This window comes from Apaloderma vittatum, unplaced genomic scaffold (genome assembly GCF_000703405.1).
Source record: "Apaloderma vittatum isolate BGI_N311 unplaced genomic scaffold, ASM70340v1 scaffold15723, whole genome shotgun sequence".
NCBI lineage: Eukaryota > Metazoa > Chordata > Aves > Trogoniformes > Trogonidae > Apaloderma > Apaloderma vittatum.
Window position 1 is genome coordinate 28,083 of NW_009706523.1, and position 10,908 is coordinate 38,990.

General features: G+C 36.9%; 1 protein-coding gene across 1 annotated transcript in view; it reads right to left on the reverse strand.

Annotated features, from left to right (window-relative positions):
- LOC104271226 (probable G-protein coupled receptor 133) overlaps positions 1-10,703 on the reverse strand; it is a gene marked incomplete at its 3' end in the record, with an annotated part of 28,858 nt that extends 18,155 nt beyond the window's left edge. The window contains exons 1-4 of the mRNA XM_009865833.1: positions 10,635-10,703; positions 10,502-10,538; positions 6,497-6,580; positions 375-497 (exon numbers count right to left, since the gene is read on the reverse strand). Coding sequence (XP_009864135.1) covers positions 375-497; positions 6,497-6,580; positions 10,502-10,538; positions 10,635-10,703 — 313 coding nt within the window. The remainder of the gene's footprint in view (positions 1-374; positions 498-6,496; positions 6,581-10,501; positions 10,539-10,634) is intronic.
- Positions 10,704-10,908: the final 205 nt, after the last annotated feature.

The following is a 10,908-nucleotide window of genomic DNA, read 5'->3' on the forward strand; positions in this document are numbered from 1 at the left end:
GACAACTCACTGAAAAACTGTCTTGTAAATTTGAAACCTGTAGGACAACTTTTTGTCAAACTACAGCTTTTGTAGGAATTAATCATGGTGTCATAGGCAAGATATTTGGCATTCTAAGTTAATTTTTGGTTTTGTTTGAATTAATTATTCTGTAAATAGGTAATTAGCTCTAATTTAAATTGTAGTTAGGAAAGACTGGATTTTCAGCAACCAGTACCCAATTGTTTTAAAAGGCAATAAAGAAACTATCAAGCTAGAATTTTGCAGTTCATTCCAACAAGAAAAAAATCATTTATTTATATAGTTTGACAGCAAAAAAAAAAGTAAAAAGTAGTTAATGAATTTAGTAAATAGTAATTAATGAATTTACTAACCTTCTGGTCCACAAACCTCTGGATTACTAATGCAAGAATTTTGATAGCTTCCAAAAAAGAGAAAGGTAACTCCTTTCTTTTCAGTGACGTAAATTCCTTTGTTCACCATTCCTTCTACCATATCTAAAGTAAAAGCAAAATACAGTTTAACATTTATATAAATTAAAACTACCTAGAAACATGCTTTTAACAGACTCATACATCTCGCATGTTTATCTTGACCCAACTCTAGGTTTTCTTTTGTTGCATTTTTTGTTTTATTTTTCACTTTTGTTTGATTTTGGTGGGGCTTTGTTTGTGGCGGGTTTTTTTGGGGGGGTAGAGTTGTGTACTTTTTTTTAAGAACCATACGTATATCTCTTTCATTTCAAGTTTGTTAAAGTTATACTCATATCCATCACTTGGACTCTTGATTAACTAAGACTGCTTGACAGAACCCCTACACCTAAAATTATTATTTCAAAGTAATGTGAATAAACCTTATGCTTTCCAGCATTCTGAATATCAGACACATTATAGAGGTATTTCTGTTGCACTGCTAGGCTGAGTTAGTGAAGAAATTCTTTAACCAATCAAAAATGTAACAGAATAGGGCTTTTGCATTTTTTGAAATGGAAATTTTGTGATCAAAAGCCAAAATGCACTGAAATAGACTTGACCAGCTATATTCAAAAGGCAGAAATACATATTCTTTCCAGACATCCTTTGGTACGTCAGCATTGTCATTTGCAAAGGCTATTTCTTTGTCCAGCATGGATAATGACTAACTGACCTGTGATTTGATTGTGATTTTCTTGCGTTCCCTCCTAAAGAAAAGCACTCTTGATTAATTTCCTACTAGCACTCAATACTAAAAAAACACGACACTTGTGTACTATACAAAAGCAAGGTCTGAGAGTCCAGCTGACAGATAACAATGGGAAGTTCATCTCGCTGGCCCCAAGGTAAGAAGAGGAACTAATTTTAGCAATGAAGACAATAGGAAATAGCAATCAAAAAATTCTGCTGCGTTAAAAAGCCTGCATCCCACAGAACACAGAATATTCTATCACCTCTTTCTAAGCAGACAGAACGTAATTGTTCAGTTCAGAATTTCATGTTAATACCATTGTTTGTGATGACATTTCTGCAAGGATTATGAAGATTCAGGATCTGTGTTCTGGGACCCTTCTCTATTTCTCCTGAAAAAGCATTAGGAGAAGAGTTGCTCCAAGGGAAACACCAGCAACGAGAATACAGTCTTTTCCTGCTCTGGGGTGCAGAAATTGCCAGCTAAGTGCTGCTTGATATTTGAAAATCAAACGAGATAAGACAAAAGGTGGAAGACACACAAGTGGCTCACAACACATGAAAGGTGGGACATAAGGGACTTCCCTCTGTACATCTGCCTGGCCTAACAGAAGCCCTTTGTACGGCAGAGCACGATGCAAATCATGCCAAAGGCACGCTGTCAGTGCTAGAGACTGATCGTCTACCTAGAGGGATAATCACAAATACCGTTGTCACTGCTTCAAGGTGGCACAGCCCTTTACACAACAGGGACACGGGCAAAAGGGCATCGCATTCTCAAAGCGTAGACAACGGTCAGGCACGAGGACAGCAGTCATGGGGCTGGCCTGGCTGCAGGACAGCACCACTCCAGGAAACAGCAACAGCGTGGTGTAGCTCTCAGCGAATGGATGTCCAAACATTTTCTTAGTTCATTCCGAATTTCAACACAAATATCAGTTTTCAGGTACCTTCCCCTCTCTTTGAGGAGAAAGTCATCAAGTTCTGTCTCTTGCTGACAGATAAAACTTAGTTTCTTTTAAAAATTCGTGTGTTACAGAGAGAAGCAAACATTTCTAGTTTTTTCTTGAGCCACTGGAATTCTAAGTTAATCTAGCCAGAATAAAACCCATAAGGTAATGCATTTCTGTTTTCATAGCATTGCCGTTGCCATTGAAGTCACTCTTTTTAATGTTCATGTTGAATATATCTTATTATGTGAGAACTATGCAAATGGTCTATAAAGCAGATAAGACAGGACTGAATGGAATTAGGGTCATTTGAAGTTCATTATTAATATAGTTCACATTTGCCAGCATATTTTACTGTTAGAGAGTAGAAAAATAGTGGCTTTAATGTTCTAAAATAAACCTTCTAGTATCTGAGCAGTGCAAATGACAGTTCTACCATTTCCATCCTTCTTCTTAAGTCAGATTTTCCAACAACTAGATGTAAGTTAATACCTAATTGTAAAATGGACAAGAGGTCATATTTCAATTGCACCTATGCAAGTATAAATCCTAGTGACTTAAATTAAACGACTTTAAGCTTATGCCGTTGCAGATGTAACCAGTTTCCAATATGTTAGGTTTCTGCCTGGAGAGCTGTTATTTTCTGTTCTTCCTTTTATCCTCCTGTGTGTTGATGTAAATCTTAATGTGTCTTTTAAAAATTTCTACGAAATAGTAAAAAAATCGTTTTTTTTCCTTTTAACCTTGAATGACAAAAAAAAAAAATCAACCAATTTGCTTTCATATGTTCTCTGAAATGTTATCTCTGTTTCTTTCAAGCTTAACACAAGTATTTCAGGTTTTGGAGGACCACTGGGGGCCATCGTCCCAGGGGCTGCTTAACCTGGGGATATCTATCCCAATAGTTCAGACTAATTAAAATAATATTGCGAGAGTGCTTTTCCAATAATGTATGCCAACCTAAGCGTAAATAGACCTTTACAATGTGACTGCTTGAACCCAAACTCAGCGGTAACTTTGAATCCAATGTTACAAGAACCATCGAAGCTTGACAAATGCAGAACAAAAAAAAGATGTAAATCCTCACCTACAGTTGCAGAGAAGTTAGAGTAGGCAGAGTCATTGGTATATACAAAGGTAGAGTTATGGGAAGGAAGCACAGTGAAGTTGTGGATTCTTAGAGCTGGGTGGAACAACAAAAGAAAATAAGCAAATAAGCAAAACAATGAATAAACACAATCAGTAATGAATTGACCAGTTCATATCTCTCAACATACCACAAGTCGCAGATGTTGGTAAGTGGCCTCTGAAATTATCATACAACCACTTCTCCCGAGGACTTGTATGCAGGTGAATGTCACATTCTTTAACTACACAAGTAAATACACTATCACTAAACCAATTTATTTTCCTTCCAGTAATTGAGAAGGAAAAAAAAAACACTATTAAAAAATACAACTGTAGATAAAAGGCTCTGAAATGTAATTATGCTGGTAAGCAACTGCAATTACAACAAAAAACATCATGCTGGTGCGATAAGGTACGGGCAATTCAAATCCCGTGTCCAGTTCTGGGTTCCCCAGTACAAGAGAGACAAGGACATACTGGAGAAAATCCAGCAAAAGGCCAAGAATGCTCAGACTGCTCAGCCTGGAGAAGGCTCAGGGATCTTATCACTGTGTATAAACACCTGAAGGGAGGTGTAAAGATAGTGCCAGACGTGCCTTAATTGTAGCCAGCGAACAGCTAAGAGGCAACAGGCACAAGTTAAAATACAATAAATTAATTTAAATGTAAGCAAAAAACCCCACATTTTTACATCTGACAATAAAATTGTCCACTGTTTTTTTATTATTATTATTTTAATAATTTAACAGGATGTGCACACTGTACTTATTTACCCTGGACAGGCAAATAGAGCCCATGAAAGTGAATGAACACACATTGATTTGGGATTTAGACCAACTGAGCTCACAGAAGAGAAACGAAAGAGCTCTTAAAAATATGTACACAAAAACCTCAAGAGAAAAATGCATGGAAAAGAAGGGGTCAGTTGGAAAGCCAGAACATTTTTTTTTTTTTTTGCTATATTTTAAGTTGATTCCCTTCGATTGCTTCTACTGCTGAGATCACTAAAAAATTAATTTGCTGACACTCTCTCACAACATAAACACATTGAGAGATATAAATCTGGCTTCACGCACAATGACTTCAACAAATAAAATGGATTAACATGACGGACAGATTATGATGCTTCAAGGATTTAAGAGAAGAAACATGGAATGAAAATAATTGCATGATATGATGAGTGGAAAACCAAGAAAGACTAGCAATAAACAGAAGAGTTGTGTAATCAGAATGGTATCGAACCCAAGCAAATTGTCACCTGCATTAGATTACAACAATAAAGCAAACTTTTTTGAATATCCAAGTCAAATGCCATGTAGATACATAAAAGTTCTGCTGGAGGCAGTTGAAATAACACCTGTGTACTATAACATACAACATAAGCAATCGGGAAGAATTTTATCTATACACTACAACATTAAGGAAAAAATTCAACTTTGTCAGAATTGCACTGCAGAGCAAAAGACTTTTGGCTACTGGCCTCCTTGGCCAATTATGGTGAGACAAAGTCCTCCAGAGTTTTTTCAGCAGTCATGCAGCTGGCTCATTTATAAAATGATTTAACACAATGTCATAATAGGAGTCAAAGGAAATTGCTCATGTGAGCCAATCCCCTTCCTGCAAGTCAAGGTCTGTAGGATCAGGAATTTTGTATGTTCTGCTTTCTCTCTTCCAAGATATTACTGAAAAGGTTTCTGAATTTTGCTCCAATAATGTAATCTAACACAATTTGAAAAACAATCTAACATCAGTTGTCATTTTTCCGAGGGCTGTTTTACATATCACTTTCAAGCACTTTCAAAATAACTTTGTTGTAACACGAGTGCCAAAACAGTGCTAGATATGGAGTGCTTTACTCTTCTTGAAACTACATGAAGTCCAGTGTCAGAAAATTACTTTAACATACTGTTAGAAAACTCATGTGCTAACTTTTTGTAAGCCAAATTACGATCCCATTGAAGTCAATAGGAATGCTGCCATCAGCCTCTAATGGGAGCAGAATATTGCCCAGATTTATTTCTGGCCAGCCAATTTCATTCCTTTATGAAACTTTGTGGAAGATGGGTCAAAGTTTAAGCTTAAAACACTTAAACACCTCTGGAATAAAAGGTTTTAGATATTGATGGTTCTTCTTCCCACTACGGAACAGAGATTGATGTTGCCATTTTTGTGTAATAAACAGCAATATCTTTGCACTTTTGTTATATTATTCATGTAAGGTTGTAAAGGTCTCTAACTCTATATTTAATCTTCTGCACTGATCTTTCTGGGGAAAGATACTACAGTCACCATCAGTAACACAGCAGCTACTCCTTGCATAGCACAAAACTGTTTAGTTCAAGTGCCAAGGTGGTCAGCCATGGTGTGAGAAATACTGGGGAATACACATCAGCCTAACTTGGAATGGGCTACAATGTCAGGTCATGTGAAAATTACTAAGGGACCTCTGAGTGTCAGAACGAGGCAGAGCATAGATGAAAATTTCATCTTGGAGGAATGACCCTGCAAGCCCAAAGTGCTATGGTGGGATACAGTGGTTCCACAGAAGATCCATTAATTACATCATCTGCAAATCCCCAGGAAGCCTCTACTACCCTTTTCATTCCTGATGTGAAACATCAAAACTAGAAAATCGCTCAATCCATCCAGGCTGCTTTTTAACGTCAATCCCTCCGGGATCCTGCAGTCTGACAATCAACTCGTTCAAACCAGTGAGTTTTGCCCGATTGGAAAAAGAATTTAACTAATGCTGCGATACTGCTCTTATGAAAAAAACCACACAAGGATGAAAATGAGTTAGAAGTATTCAGATAAGAGCTTCACTTCTCTTTCTGTAGATACTACATGCAATTTTCAAAAGTGCATGAAGAATTTGGGCATTTCACACCTTCCAAAAAGAAGCAGGAACTGTTGCTGCTGGCATAGTCGAAGATCTCAGTCACTGAGCATGTTATGGTACATGTTATGCAGGTACCGAACCAACTAATAACAATGTGATTTCAATGACTCTTTGGATCATAACCCTTTTCTCTTTATGACCTTAACAATGCACAGACAGCTCATAAAACGTCTGAGAATACTCTATAAAATTCCATTCACAAATACAATATCATTTGGACATTGGAGCATTGCAAAAAAAAAAAAATTCTTAACTGCTGTAGTACAAAAGCTAACCCTTTTCATTTCTCCTGCTCCCTTTCTACTTACGGACTGCCACAAATACTTATTGCCATTGTCAACAAAGTCTTTGTCTACCTCCATTCGCATCCCGAAATTCATGAATTCCATCCACATCTTCCAATGGCCAGTAATGAGAAGCTGAGGCAAGAACTTTGAACCCTTTCAAGAAACACAGATGAAAAGTTTATTAAAGTAAGGACCAACAAGGGGTGCAACAAGTCTCCACAGACGGGAACAATAAAGATCAATAGGTTAAGTAGAACAAGATATTTTATGTAAATCAAGTATAGCACATAAGTGAGATTATAAATCAAAAGTACAGAGTATATTAAAGCCATATATGACTGATTGCAAAAAAATCTGTTTTTAAAACTCAACTGATTTTTATTTTAATTGCACTTAAAACATATAACAATTTCTGACTAAATCTCCACTTGTGTATCAGACAGCACTGGTTGAAGTAACAGCTAAGGAGTCATTCAAGAGTAATTTCAAGATTTTACTGATATTTTAAACATGCAGTGGATAGTAGAAAGCATGGAGAAGGGAATGCACTAGGGAATGTTTAGCCTCTATAGCAGACTTCTCCTCCTCCTGCCTCCTCCGTAGATAACTCAGCTTTCTGCAATTCAACAGTGCAGGAGAAGATTCTAGAGAATTTCCAGGAATCTTACCCTCTCTCAAAAACCGCTGCAATGCTTTCAGTTTATAATTCAAGCATTTTTTCACCTTTGGTGTTCTATGGAGAGGCACTAGGCAGATGTAGTAAGGAGCAGAAGTGCCTGCACAGTTGTTACTGCAGAGTTTAGCCTTCCTGATGTCTTCACATAAAATGTCACCTTAACAGAGTCATAGAGCAGAAGCTCCTTTAACAGAAGGATTTTGACATTCCTCAAGAGAAGAAGAGGTTCCAGAATATTAAGCAACATACAGAAGAGTTTGCTCCTCCCCACACTGCACTTGCTACTCCTTCAGAACCTTCTCCACTACATCAAAATCCGAACTTCTCGTGGCTGATGAGAACATTTTGTTTTCCTTGGGCGAGCTGACAAAAGCAAAACATCTGCTGCCTTCCATTGGCAGATTTATCTGCGCAGTCTAATGGATGAGTTTGAACAGATTTTAGGAGATGTGACTACTCAAACATGGCCAGAAGCAGGCTGCCCAAAACAATCAAGTTTTCTGTTAAGACAACAATTCTATTTGAAGAGTAGAGCATTAATAATGTAGGAAAATATGAATTATATTTTCTTATTATCTATCTTGTTAGCAACAAGAAACCCTTTATTCTCAAACTAATTAATTTAACTAGCTGTGCTGAAATAAATTTGTAATCTCCTGAATCTAAGAAAGTTTTAGAAGGTTGATACAGAAATATACAGAAATTTTATTCTGAATGCAAATGAGAACATCTTTCGCTAACCATCATGGCATATAATCCTATTAGTTTGAGTTAATCTTTTCTTTGAGGCATGGTGGAATGACACAGAGGACAACAACAACAGAGAGCAAGTATTTATATGACACCATATCTGAAGTTCTTGGCCTCACAATTATTTTTCATTTCCCAGCAATCTTTCAAGGACCTGAGGTACAAAGCTGATAGAGCTAGGTTTGTTAAAAACCACTTCCACTGTCATACACCATACAAAAGCTACCCACACTTAGTGTGTAAATTAAAACACATCACAAGCAGCATTTACAGTATATCCCACGTCCTTGTCTATTTGACAATTCTTTATCATTTTAACATCCTGGATACAAACAGGATTTCTTTATCATGGATTTGAACATGAAAGAGTTTTATTTACATCCTTAAACTGCCTAGCCCACACAGCAGAGATCAGTTTGATGTCCTCCATCCTCGTGATAAAGTTTCAGAGCTGTATTGCAGAGAAGATCCTAAGATTTTTTTTTAATCTAAGAGCGCAAAGCTGATAAAATTGCTAAACATCACAACAAGTGATTGTAGATCTGTGAGCACAGAACTAAAAGAAGCTCTGCATCTTGTGGGGATACACAAACTATTGAGATTTGCTTCCAAACTCAACTATACCAAAAATATCTAACAAATTATTCATAACTGACCAGGAGCTATTACTGGTCTGCCTAAGGAGAAATGTTTGCAGTTGTCTTAGAGGTTTTCCCACAGAGAGTGAGCATGAGCATAAATAGATAAGATGGGGATGTCTTTAGGGAACTGGGTGGGATTCTATGGATACATACTTCCTTTGAATATTTGGAAGAGACAAAGAAAGGCACAATAGGTGAGAAAAGGAGAAAGCTACTGCCAACCAAAGAAAATAATGACACACAACAAGCATGTACACAACCCAGTATGAAAATTCCAGGCACCCCAAACTCAACTAAGCCGAGCGTGGCAAAGCACATTGAGGAAGCTCAAGATTTTTTGCATTTACATAAACTAAATCTGGGTATGTCCTTAGTTCTATCTTCACAAAACATATTCTGGCTGCTGCGAAAGAAATTAAAGTTATCTATTTCTATGGTATTAAGATTATCCACATAGGCTACCTAGGCTAACATACCTCCATTAGACTTTGAAATTACCAGTTCCATTTTGCAGAACACAGAACATACTTGCTATTTCACAGCATACTTATATGCAAATATCTCTTGCTCCCTTTTGTAACAGGGGAAAAAAAGGATTAAAGTTGAGAGATGGTAGAAAAAAAAATAAATGAGAAAAATAGAAAAGAAAAAAAACAGGAGAAAATTATTTGATGCCAAAAAACTATCATAACGTGGCACAAGTATTTTGACAGAAGTAGTAGTAGCAGCGGCAGCATGGTGAAGGCATTGCCATGGTTGGCATCAAACTCATAAGGAGAAGCTATACTCTAAGGAGCTTATATCTGAAAGCTGGAAATGTGGGGAAAAAATGGGAAGGGGAACAGATATACTGCAAAGTGAATTGCCTAGAGCCACAGTGCAAGGCAGTGGCTTTCCCAGCTCCCAGTTCTGAACTATACAATGCCATGCTGTCACCCCACTTCCAGCCAAGCAGCCCCGAGAAGACCTCTGAAAACAAGTACCGGTTGCCTGGAATTTAACTTACACTTAAAATATTCTTTCAATAGGTTTAGAATAAAATCAGAGGACTTGTTTACAGCCTAAATCAAATCCAGAAAGCATTGCTCGCAACTATGCGTGCACACACACACACTGTACTACAAAATAAGTGTGGTGTAACCTGCCCCCTTATTGCAGGAGGCTTTTTTGCCCTTTTTATTCCACCAGCTAGAAGCCAGCGATTCTCATCTATAGGAAATGAGGCTGTATTTCTTTGGTTTTGAGTGAAGGTAGAACAGAAGAAACTAATCGGGCTGAAGCTACTGCAATAGGAGACAGCATGGCTCTTCTGAATCGCTCTGTATTTTATGTGAAAAAAGTTACATACAGTTAAAACTTAAAAGCACAAAGCAACACATGAACTGGTAAAGCAGTAAAATTGTACTAGTACACCACCAAGAGGCTTGAGGTTAAACTATTTATATAAACAGAAGAATTTGCAGTTACACACACAGACCCCAAATAAGCTTTGAGTGAGTTTTTCTACATTGAAAACAGATGAGAGATCCTTAATATGCTCTATAATTAATTTAAACTTAAGCATGAAGGCTGGGAGGAGGGTAGATGCCTTGAAGTCATGCCAAAGTACTCTAAAGTATACAAGCTTGCATATCTAACTGTAGATCACTGAACTGAAAATGCTGAGCACTAAGACATTGAGGAAAAGAAGCCTGTGGAGAGGTCTGATTCAGAAACTCACGTGCAAAAAAAGTAATAATAAACCAACAGTGTATATAGGATGTTTCCATATATCAAATACAAGCCATTTTTCTCCAAATGAATTTCTATGCTGAATATTTAGTAGGTAGGCTACTGAATTTAAAATGACTGATACTCTAGACTTTATTACATTTTTAATACAGAGCTGACATTCAAATGTACGATCACAGTTTCTTTGGAGCCACTAAGAAAATGAAAAATACAAACTAAAAAATGTAATAAATATTTAAGTATATTATCATAAAACATATATTAAACATTCCTTACCTGGGTGTTTGGGTAGCTGGGAATAGTTTCCATGCACCTGCACATAAAATATTACATAATGAGACACAGTGAGGCAAAACTTGCTAAGAGGAGTCCAAATATAACTCAATACTGACCATATTCAGAACATTACCTGATATTTGTACTGAAACAAAATCAGCAAAGAATAATAACAACAGAGCAGAGATAATAAGTTCTCCATGGTCTGTTTAAGGTTAAAAGTACAACAGAAATGAGATTCCTGTAAGATTTCAATCATAAGTTTTCCTTTGCTACTTTCTGTATTAAAAGCAACATTTTCCATGCAGGTTCAAAAAGTCCGTTCCTTCGGTGATGGCAAAATATCCTTCCAGACCCTTTAAGGAGTATTTGCTTGCTTCCCACTTTGATCTCTTCATTTAACTGTA